We start from the raw sequence: 24,476 nt of genomic DNA on the forward strand, positions 1-24,476 counted from the left end.
ACACCTGTCTGCCCCCCTGAGGAGGAGAGAACCCCGAGACCACCCCCGACAGCCCCCCGGCGTCTTGGAGGGGCCGCACACCTGTCTGCTCCCCTGGTGAAGCGAGAACCCCGGGACCCCCCAACAGTCCCCCCGGCGTCTCGGAGGGGCTGCACACCTGTCTGCCCCCCTGAGGAGGAGAGAACCCCGAGACCCCCCGACAGCCCCCCGGCGTCTCGGAGGGGCTGCACACCTGTCTGCCCCCCTGAGGAGGAGAGAACCCCGGGACCCTCCGACAGCCCCCCGGCGTCTCGGAGGGGCCGCACACCTGTCTGCCCCCCTGATGAGAGAACCCCGGGACCCCCCGACAGCCCCCCGGCGTCTCGGAGGGGCCGCACACCTGTCCGCCGCCGTAAGCGCCGCCAGCCTGGCCTCCCCGGGCTGCGGCTCCGACGGGTCCTCCAGGATCCGCTGCACCTGCTGCTCGATCTCCCGGGGCCTCAGCAGCCGGCCGTCGTGGTAGAGCCAGACCTTGAAGTAGCGGCCCCGGTGGAAGACGACGATGTGCTTGCTGTCCCTCAGGTGCTGGATGGTGTCTGCAGCGGGGTGGGGGGGGCAGGCATTCAGGGGCACGTGGTTAGAGGACGCGAGAACACACCCTCGACGGCACCACCTCCTGTCCCCGCGTCACTCGGCTCCGCTCAGAGTCCATTTCCCACAAGCCTGCAGAGGGCTCGGGGCTCTGGGCTGGGGCAGGCCTGGGCGCTGGCTCCCTTTGCCCACACCCTGGACGTGTCACCCGGGCCAAAGGACCGACAGGGGGCGGTCCTAAGCGGTACCGTTCTGTCCCCTTGCATTTTCGAGGGCGTCCCGGCTGGAACAGATGAGGGCCCCCTACACTGGGCAGTAAGGAAGGCAGGGGTCAGGGGTGTAGGTCAGGCTACTGGGCCACAAATCTGGCTCCCCCTGAACACAATAAACCCTGCGTGGAGGACTTCCTCGGTGGTCCAGTGGTGAGGAATCTGCGCTTTCACTGCAGGGGCCATGGGTTCAATCCCCGGTTAGGGAACTAAGATCCCTCATGCCACACTGTGCGGCCAAAAACAAATCCCTAACCCAATCTGGAAAAAAACTACTGTAAGACAGCCTTCAGTTGAAGAGAAACTGAGTCAGTTAAATTAATTAACTGTCCAGGCCTGAGAAAGACAAAGGCAGTTTAACAGAAGGAAGGTTCTTGAGCCTGAAATCTCTGAAATCTTAGGAGAGGCTAGGAGCCACTGGTGTGGTCTTCTCCGATGTCTCCTGAGCACAAGGATGGGAAGTTCTGATTTCCGAAGGAGGCCTGAGTGGGCTACCCACCTGTCTCCTCTCCTGGGATCCGGGAAGTATTAAACATGCGCTCCCACTGGGCGGAGCAGAGTGGAATCGTAGACCCCAGAAGAAGAATCTGGAACAGAAATATGTCTCAAACAAAAATTCAAGGAGCAAATTAAGTCCACACATTTAAATGCTGGATTTGTTTTCCCGGCCCATAGCATGGCTGGAGACCTAATCTCCAAACTCTGTAAGAATGGGGGTTCCCTGGGATACCAGGCACCCTGGGGTTTGCTGAAACAGACCAGAGCACAGAACCCGGCATCTTATTCTTAAATAACCCGTCCTCAGCAGGCTCCACGGTTCCACTGCAGGGAGCACGTTTTCAACCCTAGTTTCGGAACTGAGATGAGATCCCGAGTGCTGCATAGTGTAGTTAAAAGGAAAGAAAGAAAGAAGCTGACACTTAAGTCAAAGGAGTAGTTTAAAAAAAAAAAGAAAGGCCTCAAGACTCCCTTGCTGGTCTAGTGGTTAAGAATCTGCCTGTCAGTGCAGGGGACACGGGTTCGACCCCTGGTCTGGGAAGCTCCCCCGGGCCACAGAGAAGCAGCTAGTCAGCGTGCTGCATCTCCCGAAGCCCGGAGGCCCCAGAGTCTGTGTTCTGCAACAAGAGAAGCCACTGGGACATGAGAAGCCCGCTCAGGGCGACCAAGAGCAGCCCCGGCTCACACACCTGGAGAAAGTCCCCGTGCGGCCACGAAGACTCAGCACGGCCAAAAATATAAATACATAAACAAACAAAAAGAATTTTTGTAAAGGCCTGACATCTGTATTATTTCCTTCACAAGCAAGAGAGGGTTTCCTCAAAGGACAAATTATGGAACTAAAGTGCATCAGACATATATCCATTTAGGACACTATAGAAGAGAATGAAATCTCAAAATAATTATGTTGAGTGAAAGAGGTCAAAACAACAACAACAAAAAAAGTGAATGGGGATTCCCTGGTGGTCCAGTGGTTAAGAATCCATCTTTCAATACAAGGGATATGGGTTGGATCCCTGGTCAGGGAACTAAGACCCAAGCGCTGCAACTAGAGGGTCTGAGCTCTGCAACTGAATGTCCTGTATGTCACAACAAGGAGCCTGGATGCCGCGAATGAGACTCAACACAGCCAAACAGACACTGGTTGGTTTAGTCGCTCAGTCGTGTCTGACTCTTTGCAACCCCACGGATTGGAGCCCACTAGGCTCCTCTGCCCATGGGATTCTCCAGGCAAGAACACTGGAGTGGGTTGTCATTTCCTTCTCCAGGGGACCTTCCCAAAGCCAGGGATTGAACTCGGGTCTCCTGCACTGCAGATGGATTCTTTACTAACTAAACTACCAGGGACGCCCCAAAATAATGAATGTTTAAAAAAAAAAAAAGCAAGCAAGCACAAGCTGCAAGAATCCATTTACAGAAAATGCAAGCTAATCTAGAGTGACAGAAAGCAGATCAGGGTGATGGTGGGAGCAGAGACAGACAGAGGCACACAGCGGAGCCCAGGGTGGGCCAGTGGGCGGGGCTCTCACTCACTCAACTGTGATGGTTTCACATGTACAGACGTACATATCAAAACATCAGAACTTATTACGGTGGATGCTTTGAAGGTGTGCTGTACATCAATCACACCTGGATAAAGCTGTTCTAAAGAATTTTTTTAAAAGTAGTTTGGGACTTCCCTGATAGTCCAGTGGTTGAGAATCCACCTTGCAGCGGAGGTTGTGTGGGTTCCATCCCTGGTCAGGGAACTAAGATCCCACGTGTCATGGAGCCACTAAGCCATAAGCCACCACAACGACCAGCCCTGAACAGCCAAATAAATACATTTTTTTCTTCTAAGAAAAAAGCACTTGTGTGCATACCGGTTTGATTTCCTCCCGGTCCAGTTTGCGTCTGTAAAGCAGGATGGCGTGGATCCCGTTGCCAGCTCTTGCCGCCTGGATGTGAGTCGGTTTGATATACAGCAAGTCCTGACACAAAATACACAGCGTTAGGGGGAATGTTCACGGAAAGACAAGCGAACTTCAATACACAGCAAATGCATTCCTACACACGCGTTCACGACACCTGCTCTGCTGTTTCAAGCTTCCAAGCAATTGTCCGGCTATGAAAGGTAACAGTATATTTTAAAATTAAATGGTAAATAAATATAATTCAAGTCTAAAAACAAGATAACAGTACTACAGCCTAAATATCCTCATATAATGCATAAAAAGGAAAGCGGAAATTAAAAGCAGCAATTAGATAATTAGGACATTTTCTGAGTGAGAAGTAACCAAAAATTAAAATAATCTTTTATATAGAGTAGCGCTGGCAACTTTTTAGAAACACATTTTCTAAGTGTTTATATTTTTCAAGTCCAAGGGTCACTTGTCTGTCTCAACGATACTTTGAGAGAAATTATATGTGTGGGGTTGTCCCCCGATTACGTGGGAAATAGACACCAAAGTCTTTGGGAATGAAAGGGGACCAGATGGGCAGTTCACTCTAAAATGTATTTTTCTGGGCCATGTCAACAGTTTTTCTCTAAGTCTGACCTTGTTTCCAAAGGACAAGAACAATTATTTTTAAAGAAAAGAAATTTTAAAAGAGAAAAACAGAAAAAGCAAACAATAAGATAGATATAAGTGAAGTGAAGTTGCTCAGCCGTGTCTGACTCTTTGCAACCCCATGGACTGTAGCCTACCAGGCTCCTGGCCATGGGATTTTCCAGGCAAGAGTACTGGAGTGGGGTGCCATTTCCTTCTCCAGGGGATCTTCCTGACTCAGGGATCAAGCCCGGGTCTCCCGCATTGAAGGCAGACGCTTTACCCTCTGAGCCACCAGGGAAGATCTAAGATAAATATCAGGAGAAGGCAAAAAATACAAAAGAAAGCAAAGAGGAGAAAGAAAGAAGAGGAAAGACAGATTCAGCAGCTGTTTAAGGCCAGTGGTCAGACACCGGTGGTGGTTAGCTGCTCCCTTACGTCTGACTCCTTTGCGACCCCATGGACAATAGCCCTTCATGCTCCTCTGTCCACGGATTTCCCAGGCAAGAATGCTGGAGTGGGTTGCCGTGCCCTCCGACAAGGGATCTTCCCGACCCAGGGGTCACACACACATCTCCTGAACAGCAGGCAGATTCTTCACCTGCTGAGTCATCAGGGAAGCCCAATGAGGTGCTTCTAACAGAACAATGGGGTGTGCTCTCCAGACCACCCGTGTCTCAGAAGGCAAAAAAGACCAAAGAGACGTGAAATGACACTCAGGGTGGGACCCACATCACCCCAGGGCCCAGAGGGACAAGCTCAGTACGTGGACGAGCTCTCAGCCGACCCACAGGTCAGGAGCGGGCAGGGATGTGGGCCTTCAGCGTTCCTCAGGCTCAGTTAGGAAAACAGAGGGAGAAGTTTGCTGAGTGAGGAGTCTGATCGCCACGAGACCATTTCTGCAATCCAAATTGCTCTGCAGCAGCTCGGTGGGCACCCTTGAACCTCATTGGAAATACAAAAGGACCTCCATGGGGCCCTCTGCTGTGGATGGCAGGTCCTGGGCTCCCTGATGGGGGCGTGGGGCCTTGGGTGGGGGAAGCAGGGCCAGGAAAGGCCCAGCGCATCCTCAGGCAGCCCGCAGGGCCGGGACGGGCCACTTGCGGCCTGGTCTCCACCGGACGCTGCGGGCCCGCGGGACTCACCATCGCGAAGTAGTTGCTATTCACCATCAGCGGCCCTCGTCCTCGGAGGTAGATGTATTCCTCCCACCAGTCACTCACCTGTCAGGTGCAAGCAGGAGAGAGCAAGGACAGGCTTAACCAGGCTGCCCGGGACAGGGGTGGGCACGGAGGGTTGGGGGAGGGCGCATTTACAGCATTTCTCTCTCTCTCTCAGGGCCAAGTCAGCCCCAGTGGGACCAAATGCAAAACAGTGGGCACCGGAAGATGGCTTTATTCAAGTCAAGACTCAGCTACAGGGTACATCACCTTCATTTCATAGATGGTTTAAAAAATAAAAACACCCAATGGGAAAGAAATGATCAATGTCTGGCTGCTCTAGCATTTCTTAACAGTGAACACCACCAGTAACTGTCCACAGACTGCCTCTCCCCTTCTGCTCCCACAGCTTCCACTCTCCTTGGAGCCACCCCAGGGCCACGTGTCCTGTCTTCCCAGCATCCCTCAGGAGGCCAGCAGTCTCATCCTAACCACACCCACAGCCTTCGGGACCCAAGGACCACCATTCTTCCACTTTGTGTAAGAAAGTACATAAACACACAGAACAGTGCCCACCTAAGAATCTAAGTACCTGCAAAAACTTTCACAAACTCAAAACACCCATGTAACCAGTGCAGGATCAAACCCCCACGTGACTTGCCCCACCCACCCTGGAGTCTGACCGCTCTCTCCGGTCACGACTCACCCCATGGCCGTGCCCCTGGTGTGCCCCACCCACTAGTTCTGTCTGGGTCACACCTTCTCTTCCACTCTGTTGCTGTTTAGTCACTAAGTCGTGTCCGACTCCTTGTGACCCCATGGACTGCAACCCGCCAGGCTTCCCTGTCCTCAATACCTCCTAGAGCTTGCTCAAACTCATGTCCATTGAGTCGGTGATGCCATTCAACCATCTCATCCTCTGTCACCCGCCCCCTTCTCTTCCTGCCTTCAATTCTGCCCAACATCAGTCTTTTCTAATGAATCGGCTCTTTGCATCAAGTTGCCAAAGTATTAAGCATCAGTCCTTCCAATGAATATTCAGGGCTGACTTCCTTTAGGATAGACTGGCTTGATCTCCTTGCTGTCCAAGGGACGCTCAAGAGTCTTCTCCAGCACCACAATTTGAAAGCATCGATTCTTTGGAGCTCAGCCTTCTTTATGGTCCAAGTCTTCCACACTAGCTGTTCCTCAAATCTCAACTCCTCTGCCTGTTTCACCCACCACTTGTCTCCTTCTACTCGCCATATGTAGGGAAACTCAACTGGCTCAGGAACAAATTATATTCCTACACAAAATTCCACCAAGAAAAACAGCATGCTTGTATACTCACATAATTGGTAGCCCACCAGGATTTTAGCTTCAAATACCACTGCAATCTCGGTCCCAGATTGACAGCAAAATCTTGTGCCAGAGCCCTCATCCGTGTAAAGTCTCCCTCCTTCATAAGAGGCTTCACAGATTCCAAGTACTGGGGTTAAGGGAAAAAACATAAGCCCAGCTAAAATAGAAGGTTTCTTTCCTTATGCCTTAGAAAAAGGCTAGTCTTCACTCAAGTTAGCTAACGTCAATACAAAGAGACATTTTACATCAGGGATAACTCAACAATTAAACTTTTGGGGGGACATCGCCAGTGGTCCAGCAGCTAAGGCTCCGAGCTCCCAGTGCCAGGGGCTTGGGTTTGATCCCTCGTCAGGGAACTAGGTCTCACATACTGCAACTAAGAGTTCGCACGCTAAAACTGTAAGACCCTGCAAGCCGCAATTAAGACCTGGAGCAGCCAAATAAATTAATCATATTTTAAAAAGACAACCTTTTTGTCCTTTTACTGGCATGCATGCTCCTCAGGTCTTGAATCAGCACAAAATCACCAAAGTGGACTCTAGACTGACCAGATCAAGATTTGGTCTACAATGAGCTTTTAATGCGTGGGTTTTTTTTCTCCATCATCTGGTCCTTCATAAGAGCTCTATTCTCACCTAGGCTATGAAGGTGCCAATGAGATGGGTGGGGAGGCTCTGAGAGCCTAGGGTGGTACTAAAGGCTGGTGCTTAGGACCCCAAGACGGGAAAGAGGAGCCGGAAAAATGACAGGGGCGGGGAAGGTCACACCACCAGGCAGAGGCCAGGCCACCAGTTCAGAATTTTCAGGGCCCCCACTTTGATTTGCTCTGGTCCTTGCAGGTAGGAGGAGGCAGGTAGCAGTTCAACAGCATCGACAGTGTATTTTTTGGCTGCACCAGGGGGCATGAGGGATCTTAGTTCCCCGAGCAGGGATACAACCCAATCCCCTTGCCGTGGAAACTCGGGGTCTTAACCACGGACCACCAGGGAAGTCTCATCAAGTCATAAGCCTTGATCGCAAAGATGCTGGTGCTCAGAGCAGGTGTTCCAGAGGGAGCGTGAGGTTGACCTACCCTGTTGACAGTGTCCTGGACAGCTGGGACGGGCAGGCGCGGCAGAGACGTCTGGAAGCTGTACAACATGGGTTTTCGGCCTGAGAAGATCTTGACCATAAACTAACAAAAAAGAACAAAAGTACGTTCTGAAAGACGAGATTGTGTCAAAGGCCCCAAACCAGTTTTTCAGCGTATGTGACTCGCCAGCTGTTGACTGATTCTCCAGTGCAGTTCATCTCCTCCAGTCCATTTTCTGCCCCAAACCCCGCAGGCCTCAGCAAACAGAAAATCCCAAATAAAATCCAGGGCGAATGAAGCCCTGTGTCTGAGACACGTCCTGCCCTGTCCAGGAGGTGCCATTCCCTGGGCACCCTGACATGGGGTCTGATCACACTTCTGCACAAGGGGATTAAGTTCCACGTGCCCACTTCTGTAAGGCCCTCGGTTTCCAGATTGGCATCAGGGGCTGGGTGAGGGGCCTGGACCCAGAAGCAAGCTTGGGCGAAGCAGTGGGACTCTCTGGTCATTGACATGTCTGGTGAAGGGGACACGCTTGCCCCTGCTTTAGTCCGGAACGATCTAAACATGGTCTAGTAATTGGTCACCTCATGCTGACCTGACTTCAGAGAATTTCTGGGGCTCGTGGCCCCAGGGGGCCGGGGGGGAGGGGGAGTGCTGTGATTCTTGATGCTGAAGAGCAGGTGGGACTCAACTGGACACCAGCTATGAAGGCCACCCTGGGGCAGGTCATTTCTCCTGCTTAATAAAGTGTGGACACCACCTCAGCATCTCTCCTGGGAGTTAAATTCTATTTCTCTGGAAATCAGAAACCTTACATGCAAGCAACAGCAGGAAGTCTGTTTGGGAAAGCGGAAAGGTGTGGTGTGGTGGGCTACAGCATGGGGATGCCCACTCCTTTCAGAGGGATCCCCAGGAGGCAGCGTTCAACCACAGGTGGAGGTATCACTGGGTGAGATAAGGACAGACATCCATGCTCATGGCACGTAAGTGGCTGCTGCACTAAGGACCAAGGTGAGCCGGTGAAATGTACTAGAAGCTAAGGGTGAGTCAGGGTGTCCTGGTCTCAGCTAGGGAAACCATTCATTGCCCGAGTTAGTCAGAAAGGCTACAAAGAAGTAGACGGAAGGTACTTTTGTTTGATGGGTGACCGAGATGACAAACCCAGCAGACATCAACCCGGATATTCAGGACACGCTAATTAAAGGGAAAGAGTCCCCAGCCCAAGCTTATGAGTCACAGTGGGTCAGACTTCTCTGGCAATTGCAGGGCGACACTCAAGTCACCCAGGGGACGGTGTAGCACAGGTAACGCTATGTAATACTCTGTAGTGACCTATTTGGGAACAGAACCTAAAAAAGGAGTGGCTATACGGATATGCACAGGCCTTCCAGATGGCTCAGTGGGAACAGGACACACCTGCAGAGCAGGAGATGCAGGCTCCATCCCTGGGTCGGGAAGACCGCCTGGAGGAGGAAGTGGCAACCCACTCCAGTAGCTATTCTTGCCTGGAGAATACCATGGACAGCGGAGCCTGGTAGGCTACGGTCCATAGCGTTACAAGTCGGACATGACTGAAATGCCTGAGCGTGCACGCACGCACACACACACACACACACACACACACACACACACACACGTGTATGCATAACTGATTCACTTTGCTATACACCTGAAACTATCACAACAGTGTAGATTAACTAGACTTCAATAAAAACTAATGTTAAAGAAGTCACCAAGGGGAAAAGGCCCAGTGAGGACCCTTCTCGCAGAAGAGAAAGTCTCCCACACCAGACACCAGGCTGAGTGGGTGGACAAGCCTCAGAAGGACATATCCTGGGTGGTCTCAGGGGTCCGTGGAACCCCAGAAGCAGCAAGGAGGGAGGGGGGCTGCCAGGGGCCGGAGGACAGGGGCTGGGGACTGTGGATCTCGCTGTCTTACACTGCTGTGTTAGTTTCCGGTGTATAACACAGTGAGTCAGTTATGCATATGCATGTGTGGCTATGTCCCTTAAAGGGGACAAGGTTTCAGTTACAAGATAACTATGTTCTGTTTGGTTGGGCGGTTTCTGCTTTTCTTTTCCTGCCTTTCTTTTCTGGCCGTACCACCGGTTATGTGGGGTCTCAGTGTCCTGACAAGGGATGGGAGCCTCTGCAGTGGAAGTGTAGGCTCTCAACCACTGGACTTTTCAGGGAAGTCCTGAAAAAAGTATGTCCTGGACGCTGGGCCTGGAACAAACAATCCTGCGTCAGACCTTACAAATTTGCTAAGAGAGTGAATCTTAGGTTAAATGCTCTTACGTTCAAAGGTGAAAGGCATGGGTGGGGCCCAGGTTTCAGGGAGGGCAGGGTGGATATATTAGTAACTTTGGCAGAGATGAGGGTTTCACAAGTGTGTATTTGTCTCCAAACACATCAAGCTATGAAACAGCCACGGCTTTGAGGATGTCAGGCAGTTAAGAATCATCTACCAGGGAGCTCCCTGGCAGTCCAGCGGTTAAGACATGGCCTTTTCACTGCCACGGACTCAGGTTTGACCCCTGGTTGGGAACCAAGGTCCTACAAGCCTCGAGGCCCGGCAGAAAGAAACAAAGCCCTCCCCGCCAGCTGCATGCTGGGGCAGCGTTACCATCCAGATCTTGGTAGTGCGGCTCAGGCTGCCGTGCCGGGTGAACATCCAGCCGTGGTAAGACAGGAGCACCTTCAGGGAGTAACGCATGGTGACGATGAGGGCCGCCCACAGCCCCGTGCCGAAGATGACACCGCTCACCACCTTCTTGGTCTGGCTGGACATGCAGCCGCTGCCGAGACAAGACCAGACAAGCCGCGGGTCCATCAGCGAAGGAGGCCACGGGCCACGGCGCCGAGAGACGCCACGTGCTCCCAGGCGGGGCGGCCTCCTGGGGCCACAGCGGAGGCCGCGGACCCCAGGCCTGATCAGACAGAGGGGGCCACCCGCGTTAACCTGATTCTCCCAAGACTCAGCCATCTTTCTTCTGGATGTGAGATGAACCAGCCCCATCTGCTTTGCTGGTCCTCAAAACAAAGCCATGCTAACGGGCATAATCAGGGAAAACAGACAGCTTCCTCCAGGTCCAGGCAGGATGAGAAGATGAGGCACTGGCTGGCCCACAATGGAAGCTACGCCCCAGCCTGATGACTGACCTGCATTCTCCTCGGCCGGGAGCCGGCTGCAACTCTGTGATTTCCATTCCTGCTACTCAAGATGTTTTTCCCTTCAACATACCTTTACATTTCATCATGACTCATAAGGAACGCAGGTCACTTGACAGAACTATTACTTCAACTATTCATATCAAAAGAGCTTGGTTTTGATCTGGGTAGGAACATTTATCATGAATACATGTGGAAACTGATGCTGTAACATGATCACTTAAAAACCTAGAAAATATTTTCATTTGCTAGGGAAAGTGATATGGATAGGAAAGTGATCTGATAAAGATGGGACTTAAAAAATGAGAAGAAATACAGCTACTCATACACCCTTGTGGGCTGTAGTTTCAGTTGTTTTGAAAAACCACAAAACAGTCACAAAATAAAAATAGTTTAAGTAGCAAATGTTGGTGAGGATGTGGAGGAAAAAGGGAACATTTATGCACTGTTGGTGGGAATGTAAACTGATGCAGTCACTATGGAAAACAATATGAGATTCCTCAAAAAAAAAAAATAGAACTACCACATGAGGCAACAATTTCACTTTTGAGTATTTATCTGAAGGAAATGAAATCACTCCATGGTCCCTACAGCATTATTTACAATAGACCAGACATGGCAACTTAAGTGTCCATGGACAAATGAATGGATAAAGAAGAGATGGTATTAATACCGATTGATACAATGGACTATTATTCAGCAAAAAAAAAAGAATAAATGCTGCTATTTGTGACAACATGGATGGGCCTTAAGGACATTATACCAAGTGAAATAAGTCAGACAGAGAAAGACAAATACCAGATGATATCACTCACATGTGGAATTTGAAATATGATACAAATGAACTTTATTTTAATGAAACAGAAACAGACTCAGACAAAGAAAACTTATATATATATCTGTATATATATATTATATATGTGTGTGTGTGTATATATGTATATACACATTCCTGAATCATTTTGCTGTACACCAGAAACTAACACAACATTGAATATTAACTATACTCAAATTTAAAAAAAAAGTTAAAAAAGAAAGACATATATTGTATGGTCTCACACATGAAATCTAAAAAGAAAATTTTTTTTTACTTTGTAACTGTACTGGGTGATGGATGTTAACAAAACTTGTGGTAATCATCTTGTAGAATATATATATCAAATCATTATGTTGTACACCTAAGAACTGATGTTTTCAAACTGTGGTGCTGGAGACGACTCTTGAGAGTCCCTTGGACTGCAAGGAGATCAAAGCAGTCCATCCTAAAGGAGATCAGTCCTGGGGGTTCATTGGAAGGACTGATGCTGAAGCCGAAGCTCCAATGCTTTGGCCACCTGATGCGAAGAGCCGACACTAGAAAAGACCCTGATGCTGGGAAAGACTGAAGGCCGGAAGAGAAGGGGGCGGCAGAGAACGAGATGGGTTGGATGGCATCAGTGACTCAGCAGACATGAGTTTGAGCAAACTCTGGAAAACAGTGAAGGACAGGGAAGCCTGGACACGACTGAGCAACTGAACAGCAACGAGCAAATGATGCATTTGGCCTTTTCTCTACGTACACCTATAGGCCCTTCGACTGAAAGCGCTAGTGAAAAAAGCATTCTGTTACACGTCGTGGCCCTTCTAAGGCTGCAGCGGATGGCCTACCCAGGGCTCTCGGGGAGGCCACGACTTCAGGGCGTTGGGGATCCTCTCCAGCAAGAGTGTGCAGAACAGTCCTTGACCCTTGACCCGGGAGCTGCTGGCCTGTTAACCTGGTCTTTCTAAATCTGGGCCAAGGATGGCCCAGTTTACTGCAATTGGTTTAGAGGGAGGAAGAAACAAATCTTATAAAGACTCAGATTAGAAAGGGCTTTAAATAGCCGACGTTTCTAAATATAATCCAGTGTAAAGAGACTGCCCGCCGTCCAGGATAAATTAAAAAGTGTGTTAAGCCCAAGCAGGCAGGGATGCAGAGATGAGCTGTCTATAGCGGGGCAGGCCTGTGACTCTCCAGAAAGAGAGGGTGGAGACATGGGCACGGTGATGAAAGAGAGACGGAGTCTCCTGCTCGGGGACCCTGTCGGGACTCCCGGCCCCTCAGGCAGACCAAGAAGTCTGGCAGATGCGAAGCGCGGGTGTGCATTCCCCGCGGGGATGGGTTTGTACCCAGGGCCTTGCAGACGCTGACAGAGGTGTGAGCCGGGGTTCCGAGGCGGCTGGGGGCTGTGGGTGACTCAGAGCATCACACTAGCTGCCAAGCACCCCAGGGCCTGGTGAACAAGGAGCAGCTGTCGGCAGCGAGGGGCACCGGCCCAGACAAGGGAAGATTCAGACCTTTCTGTGAAAAGTGCTTAATCCTTTCTTGACCGTGATCGGAATCAAACTCAGTGTTGAACCGTGAGCTTTCTTTTATGTCGCCTTTTGCCACTTTATTTTCCTGTCCTTTTCCGAAGGCAACCTTGAGTTCCAAACAACCAACTTGGTAAAGGGCCCAGAAATTCATCTGTTTATCTTGGGCCCAACCCCAACACTGCAGCTACAGCCCAGAGACACGGTGGACACACCTGGGCTACAGTCTGTCCCCCACCTTCCTCACAAAACTCCTGGCCCCAAAAGCAAAGCTCAGGAATCCCCTGGTGGTCCAGTGGTTAACACTCTGCCCTGCCACTGCAGGGGGTGCAGGTTTGATCCCTGGTCGGGAAACTAAGATCCCACCTGCTCTGAGGAACGGTCAAAAAATGAAGAAAATTAAAAAAACAACAACAACAACAAAAACCAAAAAGCAAAGCCCGAATATGGCACGAGGACTTGGGGATTATCATTTCTCCAGTCACAGACCTAAAATGTTCACCGATGTCAGCAAGCAACCCATGAACAGGATCAAAGGTCTGGCTTAGGACAAGACACAGCCAAGGTGGAGGCACTAGGCCTTTTCAACCAGAAAAGAGAAACTGGTATCCCACGGGAATTCCCTTGCAGTCCAGCGGTTAGGACTCAGCACTTTCACTGCTGAGGGCCTGGGTTCCGTCCCTGGTCGGGGAATTAAGATCCCACAAGCCTTATGGCACAGCCAAAAGAATAAAAATGTGACTTTCAGAGCTGCAATCACAGTGTAATGGAGGAGGGGTGGGATAGGCTCAGCCCCGTGCAGGTCCCATCACTGGGCCCCTCAAACACCGACGAGGCAGAGGTGCTGTCCCTGCCTTTGTCTGGCAGGAAGGTTCTCCTCGGGGAGGTTCAGGGCCTGCTGAGCGGGGCACAGGGGTCCGAAGTGCTGCGCAGAGCTGGGTCTGGAGCCCAACCTCCCCACTTCCTCTCCGTGACTCTGGCAGGAATCCACATCTTTTTTTTTCTCAGTATTTACTTGTGAATTTATTTGGCTGCACAGGTCTTAGTTGTGGCAATCAGGATCTTTGATCTTTGCTGTGGCCTGCGGGATCTTTACTTGCGGCATGGCAACACTTAGTTGCAACCTGCGGGATCTAGTTTCCTGACCTGGGGTTGAACCTGGGCCCCCTGCATTGAGTCTTAGCCACTGGACCCCTAGGGAAATCCCAGGAGTCTGCAAGTTTGAGCGTTTCCTCACTTTACATCAGAGAGCCCCAGTGAGAGAGGTCACTGCAGTGCAGGGGCCACAGGGCAGGAGATGATAGCGGGAGACAGGGTCACCCCAGGACCGGAGGGAAGAAAGGACATCAGAGGGGCTCCACAAAGACCCTCGAGGGCACGGCCAGCATTCCCGCACGAGACCCCAGGCACCACATACCTTGAAGGAAAAGTATCAACCAAAGGCTTCTCCAGGCCAAAGCTCACAATATTTTCTTAAAAAAAGCCTATTTTCAAGCTCTTAGAAAACTACAGTCACTAGGATAGAGTGTTGGGGGTCCCCCTACCCAGATTCTAAGTCACTCAGACAAGGAGTTGAGCAGCTGAAGTCTCCCCAGAACCCCCCACAGCAGTCAGCTCTCGGAGTCCCAGAACTCCAGGCTGGCCCCCTGTACAAGGAAGACACCATGTCCGGAACCAGTGCCTGGGACAAAATTCATTCTGAGGGCCCCCTGGCCAGGCTAAGTGGACTGGCAGGCACCCCAGGACAGAGGCTGCTCTTCACACCTCCGGGCTTCAGAGAAAGAGTGAGAAGGGACCCCAAACTCCCCGGGGGACCTCCCCAGGACATGGGGAGAAAGCTGTCGTGAGAATCGTAGCAAAAGCCTCAAAGAGAATATCCAGAACAGACCGCCATGACGTTTGAAAAGATAGAAAAACGGCAGCAACAAAAAAGGATCACTCCCTAGACCCTTGGAGGTTTGAGAGGCTTACTCACGTCGTGTCCAGGGTCCGATTGATCTTAGCGATTATTCCCAAAGAGGGGTCAATCTTGGCGTACATGGTCGACATCACGCCCACAACCACGATGAGCCAACTGGAGGGACTCGCTGGGTACACGCCGGTGATGATGCCATTCTAGAAACAGACAGGAGCGCCGTGAGCAGTGCCCCAAGAATATTGGAGTGGGTGGCTGTTCCCTTTGCCAGGGGATCATTCCGACCCAGGGATCAAACCCGGGTCTCCTGCATCGGCAGGCAGAGTCTTTACCATTGAGCTACCAGGGAAGCTCATGAGTCAGAAACTTCTCTAAAACTGTCTCCCTGGAGAGTGACCCCAGGACATTCGAATCACCCTAAGTTAGAAGCCTTAAAGTTAACATACGGATTCCTTAGCTCCCCTGAGACTGACTCAGGGACACTGGCCACCTTGCCCACCATGATGTCCTCTCCCCAACCTGCTGCATCCGGGATGCCCCGAGACCCTCACTCTCAGATCACCCCTCTTGCTGCTCCTGAATCAGACACTGCTTAACCAGAGGTATTAATATCTATAGGAGACCTCACTCCATGGCCAGAATCTCCCGTAAGATGCTTCAGCCAAAGCCCCGCAGCAGCCCCTTAAAAAAACAAATGTAGCAGGGAAAAAGGGTTAGGAAGAAATAGGACCTCCAAGTCAGCAAAATGTTAATAGTCATGAAAATGAGCGATGTGACTTTTTTATAGCTGTGTGCCTTTATTATTTTCTTTACTTTTGTGTATGTTTTAAGACTTATAATTTAAAAAAAAATTCATACTGAAGTCATGTTAATAAGAGATTGATTTGATCAAGACAACGGATTAAAAACATTCTCAAAGCTTTACTGAATTTTCTTAGGAGAGACTACCATGTTATTCTCATTATTGAGAGGTATGGAAGATTTTAAACAAAGTGGTTGCGGGTGAGGGGCAGGGGCAGGGAGGGGGCGCCTTCTGGTGTTCTCCGAAGTTCTCTGAAATGTTCTTATAAAATAAACAGACACATTAAATGATAACAGGGGAAAGAAGGTTCTAGATAAACAGCCTCCACTCATCACACTTCCCACCCTGCAGCAGCTCTGCCAGCCTTGGCCCCACCACCTACCCCTGCCTCTAGGTCCCCTAGGAAACCACGGGGTCAGGAAGGTACAAGGAGGCTCCCAACAAGGTCAGGAGCACAGAGGGCACTTTTCTCTGCAGGTGGTGCCCTCCTCCACTCTGAGTGGGTCACAGCAGCTGGGGTCTCAGGCAAAAGACTAGGTACCTGATGCGAAGAGCTGACTCATTAGAAAAGACCCTGGTGCTGGGAAAGATTGAAGGCAGGAGGAGAAGGGGACGACAGACGATGAGATGGTTGGATGGCATCACCGACTCAACGGACATGAGTTTGAGCAAGCCCGGGGAGTTGGTGATGGACAGGGAGGCCTGGCATGCTGCAGTCCATGGGGTCGCAGAGTCGGACACGACCGGGCGACTAGACTGGACTGAGCTGAAGTTGGGCCCCAGGACCCTCCAATAGAGCCAGGGGACAGCTGTCCCGCCAGGCCAGGCCTGGCCATTGCTCTCACCCACTCCAGCTCCAGGCCTTTCTCAACAGCCCTCCTCTGAGCTGCCCTCGGAAAGGAAAACTGGACAACAAACCCAGTTTTGCTGAGGAATGTGGAGCGGACACTTTTGATACACTTTCAACTTGCTTGAATTTTTTTAAACATGCATTTGTCCTTCTGTGACTTTCATTTTTTAGGAGAAGGAGGATCTATTATTACTGGCAGTGAGAAAAGAGAACCCTGGGGACTTTTCCCAGCACTTATCTCCCCGAACAGCAAAATTGAGGAAGTTTCCAGCGAAGAGTATGTGCATATTCACGACTGCTGTGATTTTTAAAATAAAATGAATTAAAAATAAGACACATTGGACTTCCCCGGCCATCCAGTGGTTAAGACTTCGCCTTCCAAAGCAGTAGGTGCGAGTTTCATCCCTGGTCCGGGAATTAAGATCCCCCAGAGGCCGCCAGCCAAAAACCCAAAGACATAAAACAGAAGCAATGTTGTAACAAAGTATTTCAATAAAGACTTTTAAAAAATGTCACTCTGTGGCCTATATGGGAAAACAATCTGAAAAAGAGTGGATATTTGTATGTGTATAACTGACTCACTTTGCTATACACCTGAAACGAATATAACACTATAAATCAACTATACTCCAGTAAAATTTAAAAAAAACAAGACACATGGCTAAAAACAGTGAATGAATGTCCACTCTTGCCGGTAAACAGAACTGAGAACTTTGCATTTGCGCAGCCACTCAGCTGTGTCACGTCCCCATGGACTGGAGCCTGCCAGGCTCCCCTCTACCTATGGGATCTTCCAGATGGGAACACTGGAGTGGGTAGCCAATTCCCTTCTCCAGGCGATCTTTCAGACACAGGAAATGAACCTGCATCTCCTCCACTGGCAGGCAGACTCTCTGCCCGAGCCACCTCGGAAGCCCGCATCTGCATTTATGTGCATCTTTTTCAGTGGTGGACTATTTCATCAGTGAGATACCTGCTACAGAAACTCTCTGTGGTTTCACACTGATGGAAAACAATCCTCTTCCTGTGAAGTGTAGAGAGGCCCAGACTCAGAGCTAGAGACATTTATTCTCCTTCTACCCCAAAGGTCACTTAACTTCTCTGAACCCCGATTTCCTCATCTGCCCAAAGGGTCCCAATTCACCCCACCTGCCTTACAGAATTTCTCCAGGAATTCAGTGAGCCAATACATATAAAATTGTCTCACAGGCCTTAAGGACCAGGAAACATACACAAGCTGCCAATTATCACGGACACACTGAAACTTCAACAGAACCTGGAGTTCTCAAATAGGAAAGCGAATACTGGACAGATTGAAGCAAGTATCTGGAAACCTTGAATCTGATGAACTTCTTCTTCCAGGAATGAAGTCCAGACAGATAGATCTGCCTGAGGGCCTCATGGCTCATTCGAAGGTCGATCCCATCCGGAGTGACTGTGAACTGGAAGGCGACGGCTTGGTGAGCTTCCGCCATGATCAGCGAGATTCTGGAATGACAAGGGCGGACAGAACATGGTGAGTGCTGACCAGACTTTAGAAAATCCCTTGTTGTGGTTGCTGTTTAGTCACTAAGTCGTGTCTGACTCTTTGCGACCCCAAGGACTGTGGCCTGCCTGCCCCCTCTGTCCACAAGATTTCCCAGGCAAGAATACTGGAGTGGGTTGCCATTTCCTTCTATAGGGCATCTTCCCGACTGAGGGATCGAACTGGTACCTCTTGCATTGGCAGGCGGGTTCTTTACCGATGAGCCACTGGGGAAGCTCCTATGTAGACGTGTGATCAATTCTGAATTTGACCATTTCCTCCCATTTGATAAATTGAATGTTACTCATTAACACACCTGGTTGTGATTGCCCATCACCTCTCCCTCTCTGCTCCAGCGGGATACAGACAACCCATTGCTGCCTCTGTTTGGAGGCGCTGGGTGGTCAGCAGAGTCCAGGAGCTGGAACCCTTCACCCCTAGGCCCCTGGCCATCCCACCAACCCTGCCTCCAGGCAACAGGCAGCCGGACCCTCACCCGACTGGAATCCTGAATCCCAGGGCAGTTTAGCAACTTGCCGTGCCAGGGCAAATCCCATCCCTACCCACTCCAGGCAGCCTGGAGGCTGGCACAGAAAGTCCTCAGACACATCCATAACAGCTCTGATCTTTTATCTCAGGTGGGAACCAGGGTCAACACCACACACCTTGGCTACGCTGTAGCCACTCCACAAACCACTTCAGGTTCTAGAAGACTCCAGGAAAACCCAGCGCACAGAACCCTGGGGCAGGGAGCGGGCCTCCCTCCCACAGACTTAGGAAATCAGACAGCTGCCACACTCATCCCCTGAAGGTTTGGCCCTCCCGGCTGGTTTCCAGCCTCTGCGGGGAGCGCATTTCATTTTCTTGCTGTAAATATTTGTCCTTTCACCTTCTTCCTTGACCAGCTCCTGACTCACCTCTTCCCTCTTGGCTTCCCAGACATTAGCCCTCCCCCAATCTGCTGAAAGTGCCTGATGGCACCACCTCCTCCTAAACCCTGTGCCAACAAGCACACCTGCACACTAAGGGGCTAAAAGTATATCAGTTCAGTCGCTCAGTTGTGTCCAATTCTTTGTGACCCCCTTGATTGCAGCACGCCAGGCTTCCCTGTCCATCACCAACTCCTGGAGCTTCCTCAAACTCATGTGATGCCAAAGTTCGTAGTAAACCAGAATAAAACCCCAGAACTGTGAGTGTGCGTATCCCTAGCGCAGGCTATTTTCCCTTTTCTCACCATGCAAGCCTCTTGGGCACAGACATCAAACCCATCAAAATCAAGGGTAATGTGGTTTCAAAGACTTGTTGTTCAGTTGTTAAATTGTGTTCGACTCTTTGCGATCCCATGGACTGCAGCACACCAGACTTCCCTCTCCTTCAGTATCTCCCTGGAGTTTGCTCAAATTCATGTCCATTGAGTCAGTGATGCTATCTACCAACTCATCCTCTGCCCCTCCCTTCTCCTTCTGTCTTCAATCTTTCCCAGCATCAGGGTCTTTTCCAACTGAGTTGGCTCTTTACATCAGGTGGCCAAAGGATTGGAGTTTCAACTTCAGCAACAGTCCTTCCATGAATATTCGGGACTGATTTCCTTTAGGATGGACTGGTTTGATCTCCTCGTAGTCCAAAGGACTCTCAAGAGTCTTCTCCAACACCACAGTTCAAAACCATCAATTCTTTGGTACTCAGCCTTCTTTGTGGTCCAACCCTCACATTGGTACATGATGGGAAAAACCACAGCTTTGACTAAACAGACCTTTGTTGGCAAAGTGATGTCTCTGCTTTTTAATACACTGTTTACATTTATCATACTTCCAAGGAGCAAGCATCTTTTAATTTCACGGCTGCAGTCACTGTCCGCAGTGATTTTGGAGCTCAGGAAAATGAAATCTGTCACTGTTTCCATTTTCTTGCCATCTATTTGCCATGAAGTGATGGGACTGGATGCCATGATCTTAGTTTTTTGAATGTTGAGTTTTAAGCCAGGTTTTTCACTCTTCTCTTTCACCTTTATCTAGAGGCTCTTTAGTTTCTCTTCACTTTCTGCTATTAGCGTGGTGTCATCTGCATATCTGAGGTTATTGACATTACTCCCGAAATCTTGATTCTAGCTTGTGCTTCATCCAGCCTGGCATTTAGAATGAGTTATTCTGCACAGAAGTTAAATACGCAGGGTGCTAATATACGGCCTTGTCATACTCCTTTCCCAGTTCTGAACCAGTTTCTTGTTCTGTGTCTGGTTCTAACTGATGTTTCTTGGCCTACATACAAGTTTCTCAGGAGGCAGGTAAGGTGGTCTGGGATTTCCATCTCTTTAACAATTTTCCACAGTTTGTTGTGATCCACACAGTCAGAGGCTTTAGTGTAGTCCATGAAGCAGATGTTTTTCTGGAATTCCCTTGCTTTTTCTTCAGGAAATCAGAACAAGTGATCCTGGCTGTCACTCACTTGTCCATTCAACAAATGTGTGTTGACTATCTCCTGCGTGCCAGCCAACCGTGGAGAGGATGGAGATGCTGGCAGGAAGGGTCACCTCACAGCTCAGAGAGGGGGCCCGGAAGAAGCGGGAGTGACAGAGAGGACCTCCCAAGTGACATGGAAGCCCAGAGGAAGGATTGGACAGAGGGCAAGATTTTCAGGATCGAAGGCAGACCTGTGAAAGGGCCGAGGTGCAGGCTGGCTGGGGTCAGGGCAGGGATGAATTCAGAGAGGAAGGCCCAGAGGCAGCCGGGTTTCATGATTAGGGTGATGGAGAAGTATCAAGGGCCATGATTCGGGGGTGTCAGTTCCTGTGTCTGTTCCAAAGAAAACACAGGTATGTATGCCAAGTTGCTCAGTCATGTCTGACTTTGTGATCCCATGGCCTGTAGCCTGCCAGGTTCCTCTGTCCAAGAGATTCTCCAGGCAAGAATACCAGAGTGGGTTGCTGGGCCCTCCTCCAGGGGATCTTCCCCACCCAGGGATCAAACCCGGGGTCTGTGAACATCTACCCGCATTGGCAAGCAGGGGGTCTTCACTACTAGCGCCACCTGGGAAGCCCAAAGAAGCCCACTCTGTCTGCTATATGGAGAGCAGGTGGACTGGGCGGGGCAGTGAAACCAGTAAGAAGCTGGGGCAGGTTTCCAAGGAGAGCATGGCCCACAGTGGGAATGGCGGGAGGATCCCCGGCAGACAGGTCTCAGAGACACCCTGGGGCCGAAGCCTGGCCTGTGTGGGCTCCACCAGCCTCCCTAACACAGGAGAGCCACAGAGCAGGGTGGGCGAGGTGGGGACTGGGGGTGGAGCATTCACCCAGGGGGCAGTGGACGAGGGGCACCCAGGCGGGGACGTCAGGGCCGAGGGCGAGGCTGGGATGGGCAGCCAAGAGCTCTGCTTGGACAATCTTGAAAGAAAAGAGCAAGTCAGTAAAACTGCATCCGCGCATGAAACCTTAGCCTGGTGCCACCTGCCTGGCCTTCAAGAATATTTACACGTGGGAATTTCCTGGCAGTCCAGTGGTTAGGACTCTGGGCTTTCACTGCCAAGGGTTCCGTCCCTGGTTGGGGAACTAAGATCCCACAAGCCACATGTCACAGCCGGAATAAACAAAACATGACCCTTTGCACACTGTTTACCTGGCATGGAGCAAACGCCCACAGCCCAGCCAATTTTGGAGACATAAATCCCATTTTTGAAAGCACCAAGATCTCTAAGCAAAAGCTTGCTACAAGCCAGTTTAAACCGTTCAAGAGGGCATCCCAACCAACAACTCGAATCTGTTTCTCAAAAAGCTACCCTAGTGGGCTCGAAGATCCTTCCAGAGCCTGAAGGTTAACTCAGCCCCTCCCCCCATCAAAACCTTGGGGTGAACACGAGTCTTACAAGAGATAAGAATTCTACATGGCACGCATCACAGCAAATACAACTGTGGCTGGCTACCCTTTCAATGACTTATCAGATCTTTCAAGGGCTTTACACAGAACAGGAAGGGATTATTAAAGGCAGTAGATTAAATATAGTGTCGAGTGTTTGTAGCCAATTCTCCCCAAAGGCGCATGCCCAGTATTTGCTCGTGGATCTAACCCCCTCTAGACAGGGGCAGACTGAGCGTATTTGCAGCCTCCTTTTCTGAAGTCAGTGGCCTTATTAGAAGTCTCTGGAAACAGGTAACTAATAAGGACCTACTGGGGGCTTCCCTGGTGGTCCAGTAGCTAAGACTCCACACTTCCAATGCCAGCGGCCCAGGTTCCAAGTACCCCAACTAAGAGTTTGCACGACTGCAATTAAGACCCAGCGCAGCCAAATAAATAGATGAATAAACGTACTTAAAAAAAAAAAAGACCCACTGTATAGTACAGTACTGTATAGGTCTTTCCCTGGTGGCTCAGAGGTTAAAGCATCTGCCTCCAATGTGGGAGACCCAGGTTCGATCCCTGGGTCGGGAAGATTCCCTGGAGAAGGAAATGGTAACCCACTCCAGTACTCTTGCCCAGAGAATCCCATGGACGGAGAAGCCTGGTAGGCTACAGTCCACGGGGTCGCAAAGAGTCAGACACGTCTGAGCGACTTCACTTCTTCACTGTATAGGGAACTCCACTCAATACTGTGCTATAATGGCCTATATGGGAAAGGAATCTAAAAAAAGTGGACATATATATGTGTATAACTGACTCTGCTGTATCTCTGAAACTAACATTGTAAATCAACTATACTCCAATAAAAATAATTAAAAAAAAAAAACAAAAACTCCCTGAATTTAACTAGAGATTTGCTTGGTTCAGACTAAAAACTGTGTGACTTAGGTGCCAAGCAGGAATTAGTGAATCAGATGACAAGGACTTGAGGTCCCTCAGCAAATCTAATGAGGGAAAAATCCATCCTGCATCCTGGCACTCACAGCCTCAAAGTTGGAGACGTTTAGAATTGTAATAGTGCCCCCGGCAGCCGTGAGGGCAATGCAAAGCAGAGATGCAGCAAAGGACCACTTCACACCCACCAGGATGGCAGTCATTAAGATGCGGAGAAATCAGAAGCCTCGTGCATGGCTCGGGGCGGGGAATGCCAGTCTGGCAGCTCCTGGAATGGCCAAATGTAGTCACCACGTGACCCAGCAATTCTGCTCTCAGGCACATGCCCAAGAAAACTGAAAACGTATCTCCACAGCCAAACCTGTACACAGATGTTCACAGTAGCATTACTCATAATAACCAAAAAGTGGAAGCCACTCAAGTGTCCTTCCGCTGATGATGGGTAAACAAAACGCTCTCTATCCATACAACAGGATGCTATCCACAGGCAATACAGAGGGATGAAGCACCGACACGACATCCTGCGTGGTCACCCTTGAAAACTTCATGCCGAGTGAAAGCAGCCAGACACAGAAGGCCGCATGTGGCTGTTGTTCAGTTGCCCAGTTGTGTCCGACTCTTTGCAACCCCGTGGACTGCGGCATGCCAGACCACATGTTGAATGATTCTTGGTATGTTAAATATCCAGAACGGGCAAAATCTACAGAGCCAGAAAGCAGTGGCTGCCTAGGGCCAGGGGAAAGTGGGGGGTAAAGGAGGGGAGGGCATCTTTTGGGGGTGATGAAATGTTCCCAAACTGACTGGGAACAGCTGAACACATTTGTGAATGTACTAAAAATCACTGACGAGTACACGTTAGATGGGTGGATGGGGTGGGATGGGAACTATCTCCCATAAAGACTTGGGAATTCCCGGGTAGTCCAGTGGTTAGGAGGGGCTTCCTGGTGGCTCAGTGGTGAAGAATCTGGCTGCCAACGCAGGAAACGCGGGTTCGATCCCTGGGTCAGGAGGATCCCCTGGAGAAGGAAATGGCAACTGGGTCCAATATTCTTGCCTGGAGAACCCCATGGACAGAGAGGAGCCTGGCAGGGCTCCAGTTCACAGGGTCGCAAAGAGCTGGACACGACTTAGCGACCAGATAAGAACACCACACAAGAGCGGTGGGGACCTCGGCAACAGATCGCTGAGCTGTCCCTCGGGATGTTTACCTGGAGTTGCCCAGGTGAGCAGCCCCGCCGTGGAGGTGAATGGGCCTGGAGCTGACCCAGGACAGGGCCTCCCAGGAGTGCCCTCCCCACACTGGTGACTGCAGTTGCCTTGGGAGCAAACTGCCTCCAGGTGAGGCTGGGCAGGGGTGGGGAGGCGAGGCCTGCTCCAGGGCAAGGAGGCAGGCCGAAATCGACTCTTGGACACTCAGGAATTATGAGGAGCCCCAGTGAACAGGAAAAGAAGGGGACAAAGAGGATGAGATGGTTGGACGGCATCCCCGACTCTATGGACATGAGTCTGAGCAAGCTCCAGGAGTTGGTGATGGACAGGGAAGCGTGGCGTGCTGCAGTCCATGGTGCTGCAAAGAGTCAGAGGCGACTGAGCGACTGGACTGAACTGAACCAGCAACTTTACTATATTAATACAGCAGGATGTTTTCTATCTTGAA

General features: G+C 50.4%; 1 protein-coding gene across 1 annotated transcript in view; it reads right to left on the bottom strand.

The window, feature by feature from the left end:
- Window positions 1-17,985, bottom strand: part of CPT1A (carnitine palmitoyltransferase 1A) — a 42,103-nt gene extending 24,118 nt beyond the window's left edge. The window contains exons 1-9 of the mRNA XM_052661803.1: window positions 17,845-17,985; window positions 14,919-15,058; window positions 10,068-10,239; window positions 7,439-7,540; window positions 6,356-6,493; window positions 5,011-5,088; window positions 3,200-3,307; window positions 1,339-1,426; window positions 380-575 (exon numbers count right to left, since the gene is read on the bottom strand). Of these exons, the coding sequence (XP_052517763.1) occupies window positions 380-575; window positions 1,339-1,426; window positions 3,200-3,307; window positions 5,011-5,088; window positions 6,356-6,493; window positions 7,439-7,540; window positions 10,068-10,239; window positions 14,919-15,058; window positions 17,845-17,985 (1,163 nt within the window). The remainder of the gene's footprint in view (window positions 1-379; window positions 576-1,338; window positions 1,427-3,199; window positions 3,308-5,010; window positions 5,089-6,355; window positions 6,494-7,438; window positions 7,541-10,067; window positions 10,240-14,918; window positions 15,059-17,844) is intronic.
- Window positions 17,986-24,476: the final 6,491 nt, after the last annotated feature.

This window comes from Budorcas taxicolor, chromosome 25 (assembly GCF_023091745.1).
Source record: "Budorcas taxicolor isolate Tak-1 chromosome 25, Takin1.1, whole genome shotgun sequence".
Lineage (NCBI taxonomy): Eukaryota > Metazoa > Chordata > Mammalia > Artiodactyla > Bovidae > Budorcas > Budorcas taxicolor.